General features: G+C 40.7%; 4 protein-coding genes and 1 long non-coding RNA gene across 10 annotated transcripts in view; 3 read left to right on the top strand and 2 right to left on the bottom strand.

Annotated features, from left to right (window-relative positions):
* LOC145442337 (serine/threonine-protein kinase polo-like) overlaps window positions 1–24,394 on the bottom strand; it is a 294,599-nt gene that overhangs the window by 127,919 nt on the left and 142,286 nt on the right. The gene's annotated exons all lie outside the window — the stretch shown is intronic.
* LOC145443231 (serine/threonine-protein kinase PLK1-like) overlaps window positions 1–24,394 on the top strand; it is a 430,606-nt gene that overhangs the window by 331,529 nt on the left and 74,683 nt on the right. The window lies entirely within an intron of this gene.
* LOC145436146 (serine/threonine-protein kinase PLK1-like) overlaps window positions 1–24,394 on the top strand; it is a 992,061-nt gene that overhangs the window by 955,058 nt on the left and 12,609 nt on the right. The gene's annotated exons all lie outside the window — the stretch shown is intronic.
* On the top strand, window positions 7,694–14,506 carry LOC145436418 (uncharacterized). 3 transcript variants are annotated; one of them, XM_080313928.1, is made up of 8 exons: window positions 7,694–7,927; window positions 8,621–8,769; window positions 10,463–10,702; window positions 10,765–10,833; window positions 10,895–11,154; window positions 12,127–12,298; window positions 12,687–12,775; window positions 14,095–14,506. In XM_080313928.1, exons 2-8 carry the CDS (start codon window positions 8,751–8,753, stop codon window positions 14,278–14,280), a joined length of 1,035 nt encoding a protein of 344 aa, XP_080170054.1. In that variant the 5' UTR covers window positions 7,694–7,927; window positions 8,621–8,750; the 3' UTR covers window positions 14,281–14,506. The 3 variants fall into 3 exon arrangements, with proteins under 3 accessions (XP_080170054.1, XP_080169926.1, XP_080169994.1); XM_080313800.1 differs by having other exon boundaries at window positions 7,697–7,927; window positions 10,765–10,839; XM_080313868.1 differs by lacking the exon at window positions 7,694–7,927 and having other exon boundaries at window positions 8,174–8,769; window positions 10,765–10,839.
* On the bottom strand, window positions 17,170–22,670 carry LOC145452092 (uncharacterized). Its single transcript, XR_013919206.1, has 2 exons — window positions 22,580–22,670; window positions 17,170–17,415 (listed from the first exon to the last, which is right to left on the bottom strand). It is a non-coding gene; the product is annotated as an uncharacterized LOC145452092 (long non-coding RNA).

Genomic DNA, 24,394 nt, shown 5'->3' with positions numbered 1-24,394 from the left:
CTGATAGATACTCCTGTAATATGACATTATTATAATGAATTCGTAACCGCAATTTGAAGCACCACTTGAATCCGTCATTACAATTAGAGGCACAATTTAGCCAATTACGAGGTGGAAAATAAATAAACCGAATTATTCAAGTGTTTGAGACAGCAGTAAATTATGTTGATTTATCCACATAAGTCACAAGGCAAGTTTAATACACTAAGCTTTTTGCTACTTGAAGGTAATGACACTGTCAGGATTGTGTGGTCTCGAAGTTGGACCAAACCCAAACGCTGAATCAACATATCTATATGAGCGGAAAGCTGCTCAGTGCTCACGTATTTAAATTGTGATATCCTATAATTTCATCCCTAATTTTGATTGATTGAAGATTGCCATTGACCAGCTTGTAGAATCTGGTTAATGTTTTTGACACATGCTGTGCATTATCAGCAAATCAATATTTAAATTGTTTTAATATATCTATATCAAACATGTATTATCCCCATGTCTTCGGTAACTATATCGTTACCTTGCCTTACTATTCGGATTATACTACATTGCGACCCGCGAACGAATTCAGAGCGTGAATGCGGCCCGCGAGCTGAAAAGTTTGTACACCCCTGATTTGTACTAATAGGCATTTTGGTGCCAACCATTACCGTGCTGCGGCATAACAGGACATAGCAGTTTCGGCCAACATGCAAATTCACAAAGTATGGCACCGAAGAAAGACGTTGACCGAAACTTCGAGCACGTGTCCACTGTCCATAACTTTGAGCTCGTTCCAAACCCTGACTGTGTCGGTTGTTACGTGATAGTTGAACGCTAGAGGACACGGCATAAGATCCAATCTTCGTATGCAAATAAGAATTTTATTATTTGTCAATTATTTCTCAATTTAGAGTTACTACAAGCAGATGATGCGTGGGAGCTCCTCGACTCGGAATTTTATTCAAGGTGAGTGGATATTGTGAAGACTGACCGTTTTCAAAATTAGAATGTAGGCTCATCTTTCCATTCTATGATGTCCAATTTGTATAGATATCTGGTTACAAACAACAACATAAATATATTGTATTCATATCCGTGTATGAATTGAAGAGTTAGAATCGAAATCACATTTACAATCCGCTTTAAATTTTGACTATTTCCTGCTTATGATTTTTAGGGTTCCAGGCTGCTTTCGTGGCTCATGCGTCAATGTGCGATATGCCAGTGAGTAATAAGCATATGCTTTACAGTCTGGCGCTCAACTTAATGAAAAAGCAGATATTACTACTTAATCAAATCTCTGTTGCCCTGCATGATTACCAAACATAAACACAATGGCGTTAATTCCCGAACGAAATAATGTACGCTGTTTAATGGTTGTTTATGACGTTATCGGCCATGCTTTCGAGGCACATATGGGCAGAGCTGGTGACAGTAGTCGTCATCGGTACTCAAGTAGAAGTAACACTGCAAAATTTCCACTCAGGTAAAATTACCGATTTATAATTATGTACAAAAGTAAGCTTTCTGGGCCTAATTTTGCCTAAAAACCAAAACCGCAGCCTGAAGTGGAAATAGAAGCAGAAGTGGTCTGAAATCAAAATTACTTGATAAAGTAGTAACAGTGGGAAAAATGTATTTGAAGTAGTTCGAAAAGTAGAAGTACTTCGTTACTAAGCAACTCTGCTTATGCTCACATGGTCCAACTATAGCTCATGGTTGACATCGTTTGCCGACGTGTTTAATTTGAAGAGATATTTTTTCCTAAATCAACGGTATTTGTTTTCAGTGAGATGAAACGGAAGATGCAACAACGCTAATCTCTTTTGCAAGTGTAAGCATAATTTGGAAATTGACATGTTGCGAGTAGTATGTCTGCGAATTTGAACTAATGATGTCGCGCTCTGAAAGAACCAATAGATACGTGATCAATTTTCTGATATTATTTAGTCTGTACAATGTGCATCTTACAATCATGAAACCAACAAGAGGTGAGCCAAGTTTTAAAACTCGACGAGGATCGGGAGAGTCATCACGATATTTATTATTTCGCGGATGAATGTTTTATGTAGTGTGCCACCGATTTAGACTACTTCAAGAATACTTCGTTTTACTGCATTAGAGCCATATTCACTAAAGAATATTTGCTTTTTTGAAGGATTCCGTCGCTAGTTAGAATGAAATTGAGACTCTGCAATGGATATGATGAGTGGTTCTCATATTGTATATATCGAAATATCCACTGAGATTCGGTCTCTAAATAACGCGGTCAAACAAAATGCCAGAGTATAATTCTGCTTGAATTTATTTGTCGAATCAACAATAGTTGTCGAACTCCAGACAATCAGCTCGACTAACTTTTACATCACCTATTATAGGGTTACCATATTTTGGAATCGGGAAAGGAGTGTACCTTTCCAAAATCATGAGACTTGGAATTGCGGAGTAAAATTCATGGTCGGTTGACTACAAAAGAGGTCAACTTTCCTGCTCAACTCCAGAAATACAGTTTTTCTTTCATACTTTACGTTGGTTGACTAAAAAAGATCGTCACTTTCATTCGAACCACGAATTTCCTATTTAGCGTCATTTATGCCCGTTTTCACTCAAATCTATCAACTATCTTAGCTCAAAAAGCTGTAAAGAAGGACGAATTCCAAAACGGAGGACATTTAGGCGTCATCAGAGTACATTTTAAAACCTGAAAAAGGAGGACAAATCCTCCCAAAGGAGGACGTACGGTAACCCTACCTATCATGTATATTTTTGATGTTACTTGCTTTCGACCACATATTTCATTTAGAGCAAATTTCATGATGGCTGTGGAGTTCAGTTTAAAAGGCGATCAAGCTATCGATATGTGTTAGTGCTTATTAAGTGTTTTAAGCTTTAAGTGATTGATATACAATAAAACGTACATCAAAAAAACATAAATATGAAAATTAAAAAAAAAGCAACAATGATCGTAGATGTGTGTAGACTGTCTCGTCCCTTTACACTTTTTATGATACATCTCGTAGAAAAATGAAAATGAAATATACAAAATTACGATGAACCTACAAGCAGTTAGCCTATAAAACTAACTTTCATGTTGGAATATCGATTTATACGATTTCTGATTCTGTAGTGAAGCCCACTGCCTACATATCCTTATTCCTTACATAGTTGGTTTCACCCACCTAGTGCTCACGTGTAAAAATTTGAGCATTTTCCTAATCCCAATGACATAACATACGTAAATTAACCCAGGAAGAATCCAAATATTAATACATTATTAAAATTCGAATTTCTGATTATCGAATTTTGATTGATTTTTCACTTTCTGTCCCTCTGAAATACGATAGTCAATCGCTATTGAGAGTGTATAGGCCTACATCAATGTTGTTAATATTGAATTACAGGATGTTTTGTTGATTGTGGACTGTATTTTATTGTAATAAAATTCGTGGACCTGCCATTGAAATAAACATTAATTAGTCAACTGAATTTTATATTTTCGTCGGGTTTTCTGAACGCAAGGAATGTATTAAAACCTTTCCTTTGGTATGTGAGCCCATGTCAGCGCTAAGTGAACAGGGATATAGCTGCGAAGAAACGCTTACCAATCGTTACATGTGTCAAAGCCAGAATCGAATCAAGTGCGAAAAAAAGGTTTCACCGAGAAGAGGCAGTTCGTGAGTAGATGAGAGTATCGGTATTTTGTCTGTTTGTCAATCATGCAATGAAATATAATAGATTTACGAGTGGTGGCGACTATGGTAGATGAAACTTCCGGGGCAGCAGAGGTGGTCAGTAACGAAGTACTTCTAGTTCTCCTCTACTTCTGGTACTTACTCAAGAAGATGCGATTTTCACTACTTCTACTTCATAATATTTTGTGAATTGCTAGTAGTGTGATGATCCGTTTCTGTTGCCGCCAATCCCAGAAGGCCACGTCGCCTTAATTGCCACGCCTACAGGACGCCCATTGCCACGTCACCTGCCGCACCTATAGGACGCCCATTGCCACATCATGATATCTATGCATGGCTATGTTCGCCAGATAATATTATTATGTGTATTTGGACTTTGTATTTTCGCGGATAACATCAGATTTCAGATAAAACATTTTTGTGAATATGAATTTGAATTCAATTGATTTATGTGCGTATTTATATCTGCAATAACACTTCGCTAACGGAAACCAGTTATTGTCATGATAATCATAAACTATGATGTCTATGCACGGCTATATTCGCCAGATATTATTATGTGTATTTAGGACTTTGTATTTTCACGGATAATATGAGCAACGCTGAACTAGGTGTGGTTTTATGATGATATAGCAAAATTTCACACATCATCACTAATTAATTATTATAAAATGCGATTTTGAGCGCTGCGAATTGATAATATTAATCCCTCCGCTTCTGATGCATGATTTGTTTTTGTGATAAAGACCTTGGTAACATTCCGAGTCTGCAACGATTGTTTGGATATACATTATAGCAATACCCCACTAAATTATGGGCGGTTATATTACTCTATTGATTAGAGATAACGCATCCGTCCATATTTTTAAATTTGATTTTATGTATACAAGTTACGGTCTCTGCAGGCTCCACATTTTACGACTTATTTTCATTGGACGCAAGTCGCTCGTTCTTTGGAGGTTACTCGAGTCAAGTCAACTCACGTCTCATGTCATGATTCAAGTCAAATTGAATTTTCGAAGTATGATGATGTACATTGCTGACTGTGTGAAATACAGATTAATTGACCAAAATGATCATTCATCCTAAATCAAATAACGAATGTAATGTAAACTATACATACAAAGAGGCATTGTATTGGTCACCAACACGCGGAACTGCTAAATAATACGCGAGTAACTGTATACCCAGCAAACACTAGATGTCTTTTGAACCTGTCAGGATATCTTTTTCTTGTTCAGCCATGTTCAAATCATATCTTGTGCATGCTTTGTGCTGAAGCACGACTTAAATATATCTTTTTCATCTCCAGTCATGTTCAAATCATATCTTTGTGCGAACCTTGTGCTGAAGCACGACTTAAATATATCTTGTTCTTGTCCAGTCAAGTCCAAATCGTATCTTGTCCATACCTTGTGCTGAAGCACGAATTGAATATATCTTTTTCTTGTACAGTCAAGTCCAAATCATATCTTGTCCATACCTTGTGCTGAAGCACGACTTAAATATATCTTGTTCTTGTCCAGTCAAGTCCAAATCATATATTGTCCATACCTTGTGCTGAAGCACGACTTAAATATATCTTGTTCTTGTCCAATCAAGTCCAAATCATATCCTGTGCATACCATAGCAATTTGCAACGTAGCTACGTTGCTATGTGCATACCTTGTGCTGAACCCCAACATTTATTGGCCAAATTTTGTCGAATGCTGAAAATATATTTGTTAGGAATATCAAATTCGACTATTGCTTCCTATTATGGTAGAGTGGTGTTTATAAATGTAGCCTACAGTAGATTATACTGAACTTTCTCATGGGGCGATTAATCACCTGTGTCACTACCGTATGTTCCACCTAGTGTCACGCTCTTTCTTGCAATTTTGCAGACTAAAATGAAATATCATATTAGCCCGCACCCTCGCGCTCCGCCACCTCCGCTGCTTTCGGTGGTTGGGATGTATTTGATTGGAATTGGTCGGTTCCCAAGTTTTGGAAGGAAATTTGAAAGTCCGCAGAATCCGGCTGGAGAATTTCCGGTTCTGCGTCCAAAAAACTTCTACCAAAATCATGATATCGTATTTAAGATTATAATTAAGGATGTTGCCAAAATACGACTGTCGAAATAAATTCAGAATCCGCATCCAGTCCGGCTGAAATCCTGCTACGACTCCGGCTTCTGATCCGGAGTGTAAACGAGAGGCCATTTCTCCCTTGCGAGTTCACATAAGTTTCGGCACGAAATACCGGCAGACGAAGCGCTGTCGTAATGGCGGCTTACAGCTACGCAGTCGTATGTTAGGTTTAGTTGCGTTCTGGAATTAATCGTGGTAAATTAAGGCTCAACCAACCATATTCCTTTAGAGGATTTCTGAAAACTGAACTGTAGATGGTAATTTATATATGCTTGATACGAAACATAGGTATATGGTGTATGGCAGGGGTTCTCAACTTCACTTGTATAGCGGGCCGCATTTTAACAACAAAAGACGCTGCGGGCCGCAGAACATTATTTCCATGTATTCGCGGGCTAATATTAAATCTAGGCTACTGTAGCCTATTTACCAGTCGTATACGGGCATTTAGTACATTTTATGCATTCTAAAGAATTAATGGACTGAGTTCGTATGTTTGCAGTGTTTTTTCGTGAGAATAGTATCTTCCAGCGGCGCAAGTATACCCCATAATTGAGCGTGCATTGCATTAGTTGCTTAATCGGTATATGCACCTTCAAGCCCTTCCAACAGAGAACCGAAGTCTCTGTTTCAATGTGTGGGCGAGCAAGTATAAAATTACGGTCACTTTTTTGCTACAGAGGCCATTATCATTTTGAGCTCCAAGTGATATGAGAAGAAGTCTGGCGTTCGGATCATTTGAAACAAACCAACCAACTCTACTCCGCTCACGCCATGGAAGGAGCCCTGCGCCAATACAGATAGAATTGTGCTTTGTTAAGTTGATGTTTTTCGCTGGTCCCTACCCGCGTTTGGCCTGCCAGCATTTCTACTCTGATGAAAAGCATCCAGATAATTAATTAGCTACGTAATGTCTGTAGAGTCAGAGGATTCGTTCGATGCTAGGCTAAAGTAGTCTAAGCGTCAACGTATTTCAGAATATGCGATGAAAGATTGACTGAAATTTCTGTTACTCTTCTGTTCACGGTTGAATCAGACAACTGTAGCTTCAAAATTTGTCAGGTGATGTTGTCCTTGCTGTTAAGTTCCGGAAGCAGCGAATATTGACACAGTCTGTTAAAGTTTTATCGAAATCACACTTTCTCTGGCAAATGTCATGGGTTTATCGATATTGCAAGCAATTTTGAACCATGCGTCGGTTACATCGTCGACAACTTTAACAATGCCGCGGCATATAGATTGGTGGGCTCGACACCTAGCTAGCAATGTTTTTTCTAACATTAGGCGATACGCATAACTTCAGAAGAAAGTGTCTACGCTTCGTTACGAAAACTGTTATTCAACAAATATGTTACATCGGTTTTCCATTTATATCGGAGAAAACAAATTGATTGTTCCGCACAGAGTTACAAACCCAGTACAGTTACAAACCCGCCGTTTAATTTCCCGATCCTTGTTCTTGTATCTGAGTTGAACACTCTTTAAAAGTGTACTAAACAACGGAATTCTCTTGAACCAGAGTCCAGCGGAATACCGATTCAAAACAATAACAATCTATAGTCGAACATATATCAAGAAACCAGAACACATCAAAGAATGAGTAACAAAACGAGACATAGACGGCGCGATAAGAGAGCCAAGTAGCTAAATTAATATGGAACGTCGTGCCAGTGGCAATTGCGTTTCTAATGAAAGATGTCGCGGGCCGCAAAATAAACGTCTGCGGGCCGCATACGGCCCGCGGGTTGAGAACCCCTGGTGTATGGTATAATGTCACAAAGTATAGAACTTGGTTAGCACTTTTGCGAATATCATATAAGCTATTGTGACAGTGCTGGATTATATAATATCATCAGATGGTGGTCGCTAAAATCATTCAGTGTGATCGAATATTCTTGTACTTTTGTCTATGATAGTGTAGTGGGAGCTCAGCTACAACGTGGTAATGCCCAGATATAAAATAAGACGGGGGAAGCACAGACGTAGGCAGTACCAGAAAGAGTGGATACGGTTCAAGCAAGCTAGAATCGCCGATTTGACGGGACGGATCGTTTCATCATCATCAAGTGAAATATGACACGGGCAATTGGTCTCTGTACAAAATACGTATCAAATGCTCATCCAGTAAGTCAACTCTTAATTTGTGAAGGTTTACCGTTACTAAGTACCAGTGTTGGGATGACTTGAATCATGCCAAAAATGAGACTGTAGCATGTAGCTATACTAGTGATTCCCAACCGCGGCCTCGAGCTAGCCGTCTTGCGTCCCTGACAAAAATTTGGAGAAATCGATTTATGATATAAAATAAAATTTATATTTATAAAATTCTCTTGCTTAGCTTGGAGTCTGCAGTTGTTAATTAGGATTGCAGAAAAGTTCTGAGTAGAGTGCTAACGTTATGTCACTACTGTATATAGGTATTGATAACTAATCTACGAATAGATGTACAACACATGACTCACGGTTGAATACGCTGAGGCAAAACCCAGCAGCAGTTCTCCTCGATTTTACTCTATTTTGTGAACTTTTTATTGATCTAAAGCAGTCACGAATTCGTGCGGCCCCAACTATATACTCTGAAATTCTAAATTTGGCCCTGACACCGAAAAAGGTTGGGAACCACTAAGCTATATATACAGTTACTTGCGTACAGTATTTCATTAGCAGTTCTACGTTTGCGTGTGCGATACAATATCGTTTTTTCAAGTTTGTGCGAGTTTTCAAATTTGAGTAATTCTAGATCTAGTTGCGCTGTTTAAAAATCCAGGAGTTTGATAAATCTGGAAACTTACCATCTATATTATCCATCTGTTTTAGATGTATGGGTCAAGGCCTTTCGTGATATGAGGGCAGTTGCAGACAATAGTAGCTTGCCCTCCGCTTCAGATAAGGATCTACAACGGTCTAACCGAAAACGTCAGCCGCCAAAATTTTTTTTGACAATTCCATGTCATCTGATAATCAAGGTATAGCCTACACCAGGGGTTCTCAACTTCGCATGTACAACGGGCCGCATTTTGCCCGCAAAAGATGCTGCGGGCCGCAAAACATTATTACCATGCATTTGTAAGCTTCTATCAAATTTAGGCTACTGGAGCCTATTTATTAGTCGTATACGGGCGTCTAGTCCATTTTTATGCATTTCAAAGCATTAATGGTCACTTGGACAGCGTTCGTAAAGTAAATCACTTCATGGAGCGTGCATTGCATTCATTTCCAAGTCGGTATATGTACCTTATTATTAATATTACACACGGTATTACTGTGACGCTTATCGCCGTTTATGAAATGAGAAGGAGTCTGGCGTTTCGGGGTCATTTCAGAGCAAACCAATCAACCCATGTCCTTTCCTTCCATGGCTGGAGCCCTCCACCAATAGTTACATAAGTCAACTTTGTCAAGTTGATGTTTTTCGCTGGCCACCTCCCCACGTTTGCCATGCTAGCATTCCTTCTGCAAATATGTCCACTCTGATAAAATGCACCAAGAAAATTAGCTATGCAATGTCTGTGAAGTCGGTGGATTCGTCGAATGCTAGGCTAAAGTTGTATACGCGGCAACGTGTTTCAGAACATGCGATAAAATGTCGACGGGCTACTCTTCTGATCACGGTTGAATCGGACAACTTTAGCTTCAAAATTTGTCAGGTAATGTTGTCCTTGCTGTTCCCTCTAATTTTGACGATTCTGCGCACACTCACCAACTTACTGCGCAGACCCTTGGACACCCGTGCGTATAAAGACTATGAAAAAAGGTCACCATTTCGGATTTTTGTGCGCAACTTAGATTTTCTGTGTGCACAGATCGTGTCAGCAATGCGCAATTGCGCACGTGCCCAGCTTGGAGGAAACATTGCTGCTAAGTCCCGGAAACAGCGAATATTCGCACAGTATGTTAAAGTATTAGTGAAATCACACCTTCTCTAGCAGATTTCTTGGGTTTAGCGATATTCCAAAGCGTCTGTAACGTCGTCGGCAATTTTAGTAATTCCTCGAACAACGGATTACTGGGCTTGACGCCTAGGTAGTAACGTTTTTTCTAAGATCAGGTGATATGTAACCTAGAATAAACTTTTGCTTAGTCGTATCGTTTTAAGCTTCTACGCTTCGTTACGACAACTGTTCTTCGACAAATATGGGTTTTCCATTTATATATGAGAAAGCAAATTCACCAAATTCAAGCTGCGCGCGTGCGTGGCCGCACACTGCTGACAAAGTCGCCACGCACAGAAAATCTGTGCCGCGCACAAAAAAAGCCGAATTGATGACCTGATGACCTTTCTTTCAGTCGTTACGCACGGTTGTCCAAGGGAGCGCGCGGTGAGTTGGTGAGTGCACGCAGACTAGTGAAAAATTAAAGGTCCATACCAATACTGATTCAGAACAATAACAATCTAAACTCGAGAACATATCAAGAGACCAGAACACGTCAACGAATGGGTATTCAAACGAAACAGCGACGGTGCGATAAGAGAGCTAAGTAGCTAAATTAATATGCAACAATGCTGGGCCAGTAGTAATTGTGTTCGTAATGAAAGAGGCCGCGGGCCACAAAATATACCTCTGCGGGCCGCGTGTTGAGAACCCCTGGCCTACACTGTTATTCTGCCTAATATGTTATACGCAGAAGTGACATATGTATAACTTTCATACTTTGTAGATGATGCTGTTCCTTCAAAGAAAAAACGTAATCCAAGTATTCAGACACAAGGCATGCCTATACCAACTCCAAGAGTGCGGTCACCTCCTGATTCTGGCGATGAAAGTGTGACAAGCAAGAGTGCTCTTGTTAATGATGCTTCAAATGCAAGTTTGCCATCTTCAAGTGAGGAGAGTGTTCAAGAACAGCATGATCCCAACATTGAATGTAGCGGCCAGTTGCAGGGAATCAACCAATGCAGTAAGCTCGTAACACTTTGATTCATTCTCGAATTTAAGCAATAGAGTCGCTCTATTTTCCAGACGATCCTTCATTTGTAAGCAATGTTGAACTGCAAAATTCTGACTGTCAACAACAAGGCCTATCACAAAGTAATGGTGAGTTTATCGCATATGATCAATCCAGTTTTCTTGAATTCAAATAATTTTTTAGCTCCTCCATGTTCTTCATCAACTCCAACATCTGCACACAGTTACCACTCTATTTCTTTGATGCGTAAAGACATCAAGTTGCAGATGAACCAGATGATGGATCTAATTAAAGGTCACATCATCAACGACTCAAGAAATGAACACAGTACAACAGCACCAATCTTGCTTGAATATCTTATTGAAAACCCCTGTCAAACCGTATCTCAGCTGGCACAACTGGAAAAGAACTTGACTGACCGCGATTGCAAGAAGTCTGAACTGGTATGATTTTGTCGATTAGAGCAAACTTAGCCGGACTATCTAACCCAGGGGCGGGCAGCATACGGCCCGCGAAGTGATATTGTCCGGCCCGCCGACAGTTTTCTGTCCTACATGATAATGCCCAGCCCCAGTTTGCCGAGATTCCCCACTAATTCCTTACTACGTCAAATTTTAGTGACTATGTTATTAACTTATTATATACGTGTATGCGCAGCGTTGCGAGAGTGGAGCTTACGCGTAAGTTCGTTGAAGCGAGAAGACTTGCGTTATCGGCATTGTCGATGCAATCAAACCTAATGTGGTCTGTGGTAATCATGATTTTTGTCGACTACAATGATCAGCAGGCTGATATTTCCTATTTTTGATTCCGTAACCGCCGACTTGTAGCACGGCACACTTCTAGGTTTTTGTAAGGCACCGCTTATGCCAGGGGCGCCAACTTAAAATGGGTTGCAGGCCACTTTTCGAATTTGGTAGAGGACGCAGGCCGCATGAATTCAATATCGAGATTGCCTACATGACAATGTTATTCTCAAATCCACATTGTATTCGCCATTATCGGCGAGAAATGGCTTTGAAGTGACATTGCTGTCGTTAAAATACATTCATTAAATACGATATATTCCTTGTGGATAAATGGACGAATAATGCATCGATTCAGCAATACGGTGCCCAAGTACTTAATTTTCCTATATCCGGCCTGCCGACTGGAGAAGTTGCCCACCCTGATCTAACCTCTCGTCAAGATTAACGTTCCATCAAGTTATTTGATGTTTATGCAGGCGCGTAGCCAGAGGGGGGTTTGGGGGTATAATCGTCATTTATGCATGTACTTTACCATAATGAATTGATGCTATATTAGTGAATTCGAAAAATATCGAAACCCTACTTATTTTTGGGCTGATCTAGTTATTTTTCATTCTGGTACACACCACTATCGTAAGGCAGAGCCATTTGTATTTTGTACTACAGGTATCTGCTTTGAAAGGACTTCACGGTGAACAATTGGCTTCAACGGTCAGAAATATCATGACGAGCATAGCTGTAAAAGATGTGTGGCAATTGTTCAGCCTAAAAGGTCAAAGAAGCAAAAATAGACAAAAAAGAAGTTTTCAAAATTTTACTCTTTACAAGACTATTACACGTAAGTTGTTACTGATATTACAATTGAGATTACAAAACCCTCGATAACAATGCCTTCGAGAGCATTTTTACAGAGTTAGGGTATTTTGCTTTCCCTTCTTCTTCCCTTCTGTGAAAGATCATCGCAGCTAAATTGCAAATCGTTGCTGACCACACAGCCTTATAAGCCCTCGTTTGAAGTCATCTTCTACTGACATTGCCGACATGGCAAAATCACAAACAAGTGCGTTGATTGCGCAACTCCGTGTTGAGTCTGGAATGTTTTGAAATACCAATTTTGACACTATGGGGTGATCACATTCGAAAGAGATTGTTACCGCTGGCGGAGATTCCGATTTGCCGCATTGTTTTGTAATGCAGCCCCTGATCTACTTATATTATCTTTGAAGGAGCATTTAAAGTGGCTCATCCTACTGCGGAGAGTACAACAATTACAACCAAAGTGGGACGATTTCTACCTGTTATTGGAGCTCGCAAGGTAATTTTGTTTATGAATCTGACGTCTGTGTGACAGCTGCGTTCTTTATCATATCATTTGACAGTAAGTGAATCGTTGCTACCTCCAGGGCCGCTACCATTCATCTTCAGAACACTATACCAGTGGTTCCCAAACTTTGACGTGATGTAATTTAAAAAAAATTTATAGTCATTTAATTTTGTCAAAATTGTTGGTCTTGCTTGCATACATTTTTGATCATCTCGTTGCACTTGCTCAGATTTAGCGGTGGAACCAATGTCTCCAAAACTTTTTTGCCAATAATTCGTCACTCATTTCAAACTCCTTTCAATTCACATTTCTACACGTGAAGCAAGTTCATCCTCAACTGGTCGCATTCGTACCGCGTGGGGGGCTCAGATTGCTATTGCCTGACCCATGTTCCCTCTAAGCTGCACTGCGCAATTGCACAGTGCTTAGTTGGTCTCTGCGCTCAGAAAAAATCTGAAGTGATGTCATTTTTTTTAGTCGTTAAGCACTACTGTGAGTTGGTGAGTGTGTGCAGACTCGTCAAAAATTAGAGGGAGCATTGGGTCGGCTATTTCGGTGGTGAACAAGATGCATGGCAAATATGGCTCAATTCCAACGTGTAGAAGTCAAATCATTGAGATACAAAATTAGGGATTTGAAACTTCGCTGGTATATATATTAGGTACATTTTACAGCTAGCTATAGTATCCCGTTCACCAAAGAAATGTTTGAAGCTGGCCCAGAACGATAACGATGAGTTATACGATCTTCCAGGGCCATCACACTCCAAACACCCAATTAGGGGAGCTCGACTGAACCCAAAATTACTTTGTTGGTCGTTTGTTGAAGTAGATTTTTGTCGTGCTTTACGCGATTTTTTGTCCCTGTAGGTCTACATTTAAATATGATTAGTAAGATAAAAAGGTGCTTATAATAGAGAAATATGCAAATTGGTGGGGGCGATTACCACACATTGAAAAGGACTACGACTCTACTCTGTGGTAAGAGATGGGTCTCGAGAACATTTTCAAACCCAAAGATGAGCCACGGCCAAAAGATGGCTGAGAACCCCTGGTTTATTAGTTTCATATGTTGGAATTAAGCCAAATTTGGCACGCAGAGTTAAATCGACAATTTCTTCGAAGTATATGGTAATGTTTGACTTGGCTGTCACACTCCACCAAGTTCGTCGTGACTTCCTGAAGACGGTTCGGAATCCTTGGATGAATGTGACGTGACATGACCGTCCCACATTACTCACAACCAAACACATATAATGACTTTTGCTCTACTGCTAATCAATCAAAGTAATCAATTCATTTATGTTATAGGACGACGAGAAAGGAGAAAACAGGAGCAAGACTGTTATCGAGGAGGCAGAAGTATTGGCTGAAGTGATTGCACAGTTCTGTATCAAGGCCCAATTCTTGCTAACGTATTTTCTTCATCCATGTTTTTTTTCGTGTTTTGTACTGATTTCATACAGAACAGAAAGCCATATACATGCTGATTTTTAAAATTGGCAATTAGTTTTCCTTCTGAACAAAAAGGCCTACTTCTTGCTAACGTATGTTATGTCAGGGACTGTTATTTTACCTTCATTCATCATCCATTTTTATTCCAATTTTTCGTCGAGGTCTAGTCAAGTGCATTTTTTTTGTATTTTGAACTGTCTTCGTCGAGGTCTAGTCCAGTGCATTTTTTTGTGTTTTGAACTGGTACAATACAGAACAAAAAGCCATACATGATTTGTAAAACTGACGATTCGTATTCGTTCATGTGTGAAGTGCAGCATATAGCAGGTTTAGCCAACCAGGGTTCAGGGTCACACAGGGTCGAATTGTACAAAAAATATCTTATAGGATATCGTTGAGGATGTTTATCAGGATATCTTTGAGGATCTCCATCAGGATATCTTTGAGGATGTTTATCAGGATATCTTTGAGGATGTCTATCAGGATATCTTTGAGGATGTCCTACAGGACATCTTATATATATCCATTTCTGTCGACAAATGTATATATTTTGCACTTCATTGAAGGACATCTTTTGAACTCATGGAAGATCTTTAAAAAATATCTTTAATAAGTTTTGTGTTTGCTGGGATAGCCACATGTTATACAGCAGGGGCGGGCAACTTCTCCAGTCGGCGGGCCGGATATAGGAAAGTTTAGTACTTGGCGGGCCGGATTGCTGAATCGATACATTATTCGCCCATTTATCCACAATTCCACATATACAAGGAATAAATCGTATTTAATGAATGTTTTTTTAACGACAGCAATGTCACTTCAAAGCCATTTCTCGCCGATAATGACGAGGATATAATGTGGATTTGAGAAGAGTATTGTCATACAAGCGCCGCCATGTCTGCTTCTCTCTAATAATAGTGTCCTATATGGTGTGGACACAAGCAAATCTCACGGCTCAATGAAATTGGTCTACGTCACACTTTCCATTTGGTCAAAGGCAATTTGACGGTAGTTTTTGACCGACTTGTCGAGCATTAAATTTGATGAAACGGTTATCAATCGAAAGCTACCGCGGTGCTGGTTGTGAAAATATAAATTCTATTCTGCTCGAGATTCTGGAACCCCCACGCAGCCATGCCGTCTGAGCAGCTCAGGAACAAGCGCGCACGAGAGTGAGAGAGTGAAGTGAATGCACAATTGGTTGCGCAATAATGGCCAATACGCTTGCGGTTTACTTTGCTCCTCACCTGCTCCCAGACGGCATGGTTGCGTCACAATACAAAACTCCGTTACAATGCAACATTCGAAGCAGATTTTGGGGGGTTCGAGGGCCACGAGCAGATTCGAATTTATATTTTCGCAATCAGTACCGCGGTAGCTTTCGATTGAAACCCGTTTAATCAATTTTAATGCTCGACAAGCCGGTCAAAAATTACCGTCAAATTGCCTTTGACCAAAGGGAAAGTGTGACGTAGACCAATTTCACTGAGCCGTGAGATTTGCTGACCTGAACGATGAATATCATTCGACATCAACGATTATTATTAGTATTGTAATTAATCATGTTTCATAGAACTCCGTTGCGTACAGCTGCTTGTCTGCATCTTCACTATTTTGGACATGCCTATGAAAAGTGAAGTATTCTAGCATCAGACATGCATTGATTCTGATAAGTGAGGCTTAAGTCGCGTGATGGTAATACCACTCAGATTTGGGTAGTGGTCGTAAACGTTGAAGGACCACTGGTGTCCAAAAGGTTCTCAAACACACACCTCTGTCGGCTAGTGCTATCGGAGCTGGTGTTTAACACTAGAACGAACAAGTGGCTTTTTTGACGCATTTTCATTTTTGAAGAGCTGGCCTTAGGCCAAATCCTACGCTGTTTGGCTGAAACTTCTTGACTTTTAATTATTTTATGTAGGCCACCTTACCTATGATTTGCATCAATCATCTAGTACAGTGGTTCTCAACCTTTTTTAGACACGCCCCCCTTTATGACAGTGAAAATTTTCGCGCCCCCCTTATTGTCATATCACAAAATCGCACCGGGATGCTAGCAACCCCAACAGATTGTTTGATGGCAGGCATTTCAGGCAATCAGGCATCACAGTTTCATATTCTTGATAGTGGTCATGTATTTGCTAAACGCAGAAATGTAGTTTGTAACAACATAACTTTGTCAATATCGACTTAGTCTAACATTGTCAGCAACGAGATCCCTTGTAATGGAAGCCCGTGGATCTTCCTCGTTCCGAGTCACCAAATCTCTGTAATATTATAGTTCTGAAGCCCAGCGTGTTATAGGACATGACATTTGAAATGTACCATTAGACCAATGATATATATACAATGATTGGAAACTCCAGTGAGCTCTGCGTTTGAGCGCGTCGCGAGTCATGCTTCACTACAGGTATGAAATCGACGTAAACAAACGGTTCGCCAGCAATCTTTCTTCAGGAACTGGCGTTAACGTAGTGAAAAGTTTTTTATCGAGACCTCTTTTGCACGTGAAATGTGTGCATACTGTACAGGTTTTGGCCAATACCAGTAGCATGGCTTAATATTCAGACGAAACTGATGTACCAGTGTGCCTACGTGATGAACATTGTGATCGGAGGTGGTCTCGCAGTATCAAATAAAGGTGAATACTTCATAGTACGAGCTAGAGTTGGGATCAGGTCACTATCTTCAAGTCATTGCAAATTTTTAATCAAGTCCCGAAGTCATTTCTAAATTTTTCAAGTCAATTCAGGCAGGTTCTAAAACTGACTCTGAAGTCAGGCCTTCTGAAGTTGTGAAAGTAGGCAAAACCTACTTGAGGATATCGCAAAAAGCATCACGTTTTTGAAGTAATAATAGTCATTATTCCTTTGTTACGGAGATTCATCTTGTGATCCGAATGCTCATATATACAATTGAATAAAATTAGAAATATTTTTATTTGATACATATCAGGAGTAATCGTCAGCAGCTTGTAGATACAGTATACAATTGACTAACAGATGTATACAAAGTAAAGTTTAACTCATTTCTTCATACTACTCGAGTACTTTTCAGACCGTTCATTTTCTGCTTAAACGAGTAGATTTCAATATCCAATTGACTAAGAAACGTCTGCAAAACCTGGTCTTAACCTACTTTTTCAAACTACGGTACTTCATGAGCAATGTTCCCTCTAAGCTGCGCAGCTAGGGTTGTTCAGATTTAAAAAATTGTCCGGAAACTTCGACCATTGTCATCCAAATGATGGTTTAGTACACAAAAACACTTTTTTGAGCAATTTTGGTTAACTTCATCGTGATCTTCTATTTCCTCAAAGCCCCCGAAGATCCGGGGGCCATTTCTCCTTACTACAGCTGATATGCCAGAGTGTTTACCTTGATCTTATCCTGAAGTACTGCTCTGTAGTGTTGTCCGTGTAGCCAGTTCGTAGGATTTGTGAATTTAGCCGTTGAAAACGGTCGTGTAGAGATGGGAAATTGCCAGGTAATATATCTGTTTACAAAACTGTACTTGATTGCTGGCTAGTAAATGTCAGATGTATCTCCGTTATCCTTGTCAAAACCTGTCTATCGTGTTCATGGGAGGCATGTATTAGTTGCACGGGTGACACTTGTTTGTTATGGACCGTACATCGAGTGTGCGCCGTTGGGTTACAAGTCGAGAACTAAGGCAGTTATTTGCAGCTAGTTTTTTTGCCAGTAAATGTTATTGAAAGCTGTGTAATATGTAATGTCAGTAATATTTGTCTCAATTTTAGTTCATCTGTAAAATAAAAAAGTTATCTCATTTGATGGTATAGTGCAACTTAGTTGAAGAAGAATGTCTGAACAAAAGCGGGGAAAGGTTGTGCCGGATCCACCAAAACATGATCGAAGTCGGGTCTGTATTTGATCAGATATTTATCTGAGTGTATTAGTCACTCCAAGTTTCTGACTCTACGTCAGCTTCTACAGTATTTGCTATGTCTGAAAGAAAACTGCCCCAAGAATACCACAACACAGGAATTTTTTCTTCAAACTGTTAAAGAGGTTGCCAAAGTATGGAATGTGGCAAGAATACCTATGGGAGAAATGCAGGACATTGTTTCGATGCTGCGAAAAGTTCATCACACTTGATATGATCCCAAAAAGAACATGGATCGGTCAGGTGATGTTGGGGAAAAGCGCCAAGCATTTTGTGATAAACTCGATAAGTTGTGGGACATTGCGACGCAATTCACTTAGAAGAATGAAGACGTCTCATTTTATGAGGACCAACAGCATTCTCGCAGCTCACAACTCGCAGGAAAATATGAGATCTTTGAAAGAAGCCAGGCACAGATTCCAACTGAGATCAGTGACAAACCTATTTCAGCATCTGTGACTCTGCGAGCACAGGTTTTAGTGATGAATTTGAGTTTTAGTGATGAATCCAGAAGATACAGCGAAGCCGATCTACATTTCATTAAAGCGGAAGTTGCGAAACTCGAGAAGGAAGGAATCATCGAGCCGTCCTCATCGCCTTGGCGAGCACAGGTTCTTGTTGTAAATGACGGTCGACACAAGAAGCGCATGGTCATCGACTTCTCTCAGACGGTCAACAGGTATACCTTACTAGACGCCTATCCTTTACCAAGGATCGATGACCAAGTCAACAACATCGCCCGTTTCAAAGTTTTCAGTACGTTAGATCTGAAGTCCGCGTATTATCAAGTGGCACTATCACCTGATGACCGTCCGTATACGGCATTCGAAGCCGCTGGAAATCTTTACCAATACCGTCGATTGCCATTTGGAGTCACCAACGGAGTTTCGGCATTTCAAAGAATAATAGACAACGTCATAAAAGACAACAAGCTCACCGGCACCTTCGCTTATCTGGATAATATTACTGTTTGCGGTATGGATAAGGACGATCACGATCGGAATCTCGACGCGTTTCTCAATGCTGCTCAGCGATTCAGCCTCACTTTCAATCATTCGAAGTCGATCATCCGTTCTACGGAAATAGACTTGCTCGGTTATCGCGTGTCGCATGGCGTGATCAAACCGGACCCAGAAAGACTAAAGCCGTTAATCGATTTATTGCCGCCACGCAACAACCCAGAACTAAAACGAGTGTGTGGCATGTTTGCCTACTATGCCAAATGGTTGCCCAACTTTTCCGACAAAATCCGTCCTTTGTATTCAGTCGAAAAATTTCCGCTTTCCGAAAATGCATCTATCGCATTTAACGATTTAAAACGCGAGTTAGTTGACGCTTCTCTTGGTAGGATCGACGAGACAAGTCCGTTCACAATAGAGTGTGATGCTTCTAATGCAGCCATTGCAGCTATCCTTAGTCAAAACGGTCGACCGGTCGCGTTCATGTCAAAAGCACTATCGCCAAGTGAAATACGCTACTCCTCTGTTGAGAAAGAAGCGTCCTCAATTATCGCGGCAGTTCGTAAATGGGCTCATTTTTTACATGGCAGACATTTCACTCTTGTTACTGACCAGAGATCTGTCGCGTTCATGTTTGACGGCAAATCTAAAGGTAAAATCAAAAATACCAAAATCCAGCTGTGGCGTGTCGAACTCGGTCAATTTTCGTATGATATCGTACACAAACCGGGGGCACTGAATGTTGCGGCTGATATGTTTTCGCGGACCACATCTTCGTATTGCGCATCGATTTCACCCTGTGAGTTGGGTTCTAATCTAAATCGCATACACGACACTCTGGGTCATCCAGGAGTCACAAGGCTCCATCATTTCGTTCGTTCTAAAAATCTCTCGTTCTCCCTAAATGACGTCCGTGAGACCTGCGCTCGTTGCCGCATTTGTGCTCAAATCAAACCAAATTTTTACAAATGCAATCCGCAAGTGCTTGTGAAAGCAACGAGACCTTGGGAAAGAATCAACGTAGACTTCAAAGGGCCTTTGAAATCTAACAAATCCCCTTTCATGTTCGTTGTCATAGACGAATATAGTCGTTTTCCGTTCGCCTTTCCATGTCGCAACACTTCCGCGCTAACCGTCGTTTCGTGTTTGTCGACACTATTCGCTGTTTTTGGACTTCCGGGATACGTTCACAGTGACCGAGGCACCGCTTTCGTGTCCAAGGAAGTCAAGGATTATTTACATTCTCGCGGGGTTGCAACAAGCTTCACTACGCCTTACCACCCAACAGGAAATTCGCAGTGCGAACGCCTTAATCAAACATTATGGCGAACTATCAAACTCATTTTGAAATCAACCGGAGTCTCAGAATCATGTTGGGCTGACGCCCTTCCTCATGCGCTACATTCAGTTCGATCGCTACTTTGCACGTCAACTAATTCAACACCGCATGACCGATTTTTTTCCTTTCCAAGAAAAAGTATGGTGGGGAATAGCGTGCCATCCTGGCTATTGACACCGGGACCAGTTTTCTTACGCAAATTCGTCAGAAACAAGGGCGACGAACTATGTTCTGAGGTCGAACTTATTGAAGCCAACCCGACTTACGCACGTGTTCGTTCTCCTAACGGCCGCGAGTCCAACGTCTCACTCAACGATTTGGCCCGTTTTCCTACTGGAGAAGAAACACCGTCGACTAATCCTGAAACGAAACAAGCTGAACCTTGTTCTGTTGATATCGATGGCCACGAGCCAAGTCGCGAAGTTTCTAACGTTGAGTTGAAGTCATCTGATGAAGAGCCTCAAGAATCTAACCATTCAGAGGATGTACCAGATGATTCGAGTAGAAATCTAGACGTCGAGCTTCGGCGTTCAACTAGAGTTAGGCGCCAGCCGGATCGGTATGGTAATTTGGTTAGTCATTGATATTTTTGTGTCATTTTTATATGTGAATTTACAAAATGCAAGGGGGGTAGAATGTGGTGATCCGCAATTAGGCAATAATTACTTTTCTCTGATTAGTTACGTTGTACAGTACAGTGTCGCCTTATCGTTACCGTGTCATTCTATTCTCTTCTGTTCTACTGTCAGATGTGTTCTATGTTGCTTAAAGCCACATTGGTTACCTTTGCTTTAATAAAGCTTCAGTTAGTTATTCAACGCAATAGTCAGTTTACGACAATTTGTCACCTTAATGTCCTCGTCATCTGGGGAGGAAACCAGTACTCGACCCTCTAAATATGATGCTGCAATCAAATATCCTTCATTTATTCAACATCAAGCTCCAAGAAACTTGTTAGATCACAAACATATTACTGATGTGCTGGACCGTCTAAAATCGACTGATAACCAAGCAACTATGCTACTTAGTGCTTTCATACATGCATGCAGATAGGATATTAACGACTTTGTGCTATCCAGATCAAGTATAAAAAGACATAGAGCGGCTAATGGCCTTGGGTTTCGCATGATATATTTGAATCATTCAAACAAGACCTACCCAATCATGCTGCTATACACTTGGATGGAAAGTTGACAGAAGACAGATTTGGAACAAACTATGAAGCATTGGCTGTGATATTGTCTTATCCTCAGCATACAGATGAAAAATTACTTGGAATTCTAAACATATTTTCAATAATAACAATTGTCGCAAGCCACGAAAATGTTATAGCGTGCTGAATATTTTTTTGCCATAATCTGCTTCATAAGTTTGATTATGCAAAATGTTCTCGCAATAAATTCATTGAGTTTCAGAAACATACATCTTCCTCACTTGACTCTCGTCTTGTTTTTAGAGCAAGCCTGGTATCATGAACTTGTAGTGCTTTCACAATGTTACTCCGTAGATATCCTTGTCATATTCCACACTTCCACACTATGGCAACCTCTTAGACAGTTTGAACAGCAGAGTCCTGCGTTTTCGCCGTCTTCGGGCAGAAAGTGATTACACAGTATTTTGCAAATGAACTGGAATTGAGGCGGAGACACTGACATTGCACATCACATTCCTACTTAACTGATCTTTCACCAACATTCACGAAGTAAAAACCACCTGGAAATGCATGCATTTGTTTCATTGATACAGCCTGACTAGTTGCAGTAGTAGGCCTACAGATTACAACACATATTCCAGAAGGTCAGCCTGACGTAGTAGTTCAGTGCAATTGTCAAAAATATGTATATTAACTTGATATTTCTCACATATAGACGGTCATTTTCAACTGCAAACTCCACTCAAGGTATAATCATCACCGCTAAGAACCGCTTTTCAATATGAGCTAGGTAAACACAGTCTGGGGAATCCCCAATAATTAGGAGAATTGGCCTCGGATCTTTGGGGGCTTTGAGGAAATAGAAGATCACAATGAAAATGGCCAAAATTGCTCATAAAAGTGTTTTTGTGTACTACACCATCATTTGGATCACAATGGTCGAAGTTTCCTGACAATTTTTCAAATCTGAACAACCCTACTGCGCACGTGCGCAAATGCGCAGTGCTGAAGTGGTCCCTGCGCACAGAAAATCTAAGTTGCGCACAGAAAATCCGAAGTGATGTTTTTTTTAAAGTCGTTGCGCACTGTTGTCCAAGGCACCACGCAGGCGCGCAAACTCGTGAAAAATTAGAGGGAACGTCGCCAGGGGCAAATAGTGTTATCGCTGAAGTCTTACATCGAGGTACAAGTGCGGCCAGCAAAGGTAAATACTGCACTCCGTGAAGAAATGAGACTTTGCAATCACGAGCGAAAAATCTTTTCTTTTAGTATGGTCTCGTACGCGTGAGCGATACTGATATCATTTCAATAGCGCATTATTTTCCGGGAATGGCGAAATAACATGGTTTAACATAGTTATAAATAACAATGGGCGAGCTCGAAGTTAATCTGCGAGAAACTAGCGCATAGTCTTCTCCGCGTGTCATGAACATTGCGTAAGATTTCCTCAGGACCCTATCTGCCGCACCCAAACCCTCAATTAGGGGGCCGAGATCGGAAGGAGTCCAAAATTATTTCGTGAATTAACATAAATCATGGTGTATTTTCTGGGAATTTTTCGAAATATTTATCGCGCCGCGCGCGAATTAATTTTGTCAAATGTCTTGATTATTGGGTACCCGTCCCACAACAAAAAATAGGCGTGATTAAGAGAAATGGGCACTTGGGCGTCGGCCGTTACCTTATGCCACGGCGCACCAAGACATATGAAGTTATAGGCTATGTGACATGCGACTCCGAGAAGTGCGCCAAAACGATCAGCAGCGAGAAAAGCTTGGCCGAAAAGGACTGCCCTATATGCTGACCGAAAACTTCGATTCATACATATAAGTTTAATTGTCCATAGGCGCGTAAAGGGCTGGCGCTGAATGTTCATGTGCTGGCGATCCGAGTCCCACAACAAGACAAATGCCATGTCGAGGGAACATTATTTGCCAGTTGAGAAATACCAATTTTAAATCGTGTTCGTGTTTTAGTTTAGTACGTTTGAGCGATTTCAATGTCTTTTGACATAGCCGATAGGAGGTCACGAAATAGCATCATATAACGAAGTCATGATACCAACAAGTGCGCGCGAAGATGTTCAATTAATATTTAGAGGACCTACCTTTTCTAACACACCTCACTTGATCAGCTTTACCGGTAAATCTGATTATGTGAGCAGAGAGATGATAAAAATGGATAGCAATAGATATATGCTATGTAATTCCCGATCATATTGACCGATTTAATCATGAATCATATAAAATTTTCGCTCTTCGCGCGTTCAGGCGAGAAAGCCACTAAGCCCCCCCCCCCGATGTAGATGATATCGGCAAAAAGCGCAGAGCCCGATAGGGGGTCTGGGGGACTTCGCCCCCGATAAATTCGGTTTATCACCTTATGTGGGGGGCTGGTTGCGCACTATTGTCCAAGGGCCTGCGCAGTGAGTTAACGTGTTTGCGCAGACTCGTGAAAAATTAGAGGGAACATTGTTCATGAGTACAATTTAACATGATATGATGGTATATCTTATAAGTGTATGTGTGCGCAAGAGCGACCCACAATAGGTAGAAAGTTCCTGCCACTGTCCATGTCAGGTTTGATAGACTTGTGCACAGCCAATGATCTATAAATGATTGTTCACAGCATATACTTTGTATGGTCATTAAATTGTAATGTTGTCCATGTCCAGTCCAGTTTGTCAACTCTTACAATCATAGTTGACTTGCAAGATGGTGACTTCGAAGAATGGGACGGAATGGAGACTATCCAACAATCCCCTTCACTCAACAAATCTCCGAACTTACACAACACCATCTA

This window comes from Botryllus schlosseri, chromosome 1, assembly GCF_051294905.1.
Source record: "Botryllus schlosseri isolate E-star chromosome 1, Bs_hap1, whole genome shotgun sequence".
NCBI classification, from domain to species: domain Eukaryota; kingdom Metazoa; phylum Chordata; class Ascidiacea; order Stolidobranchia; family Styelidae; genus Botryllus; species Botryllus schlosseri.
This window is presented reverse-complemented; position numbering and strand designations above follow the sequence as displayed.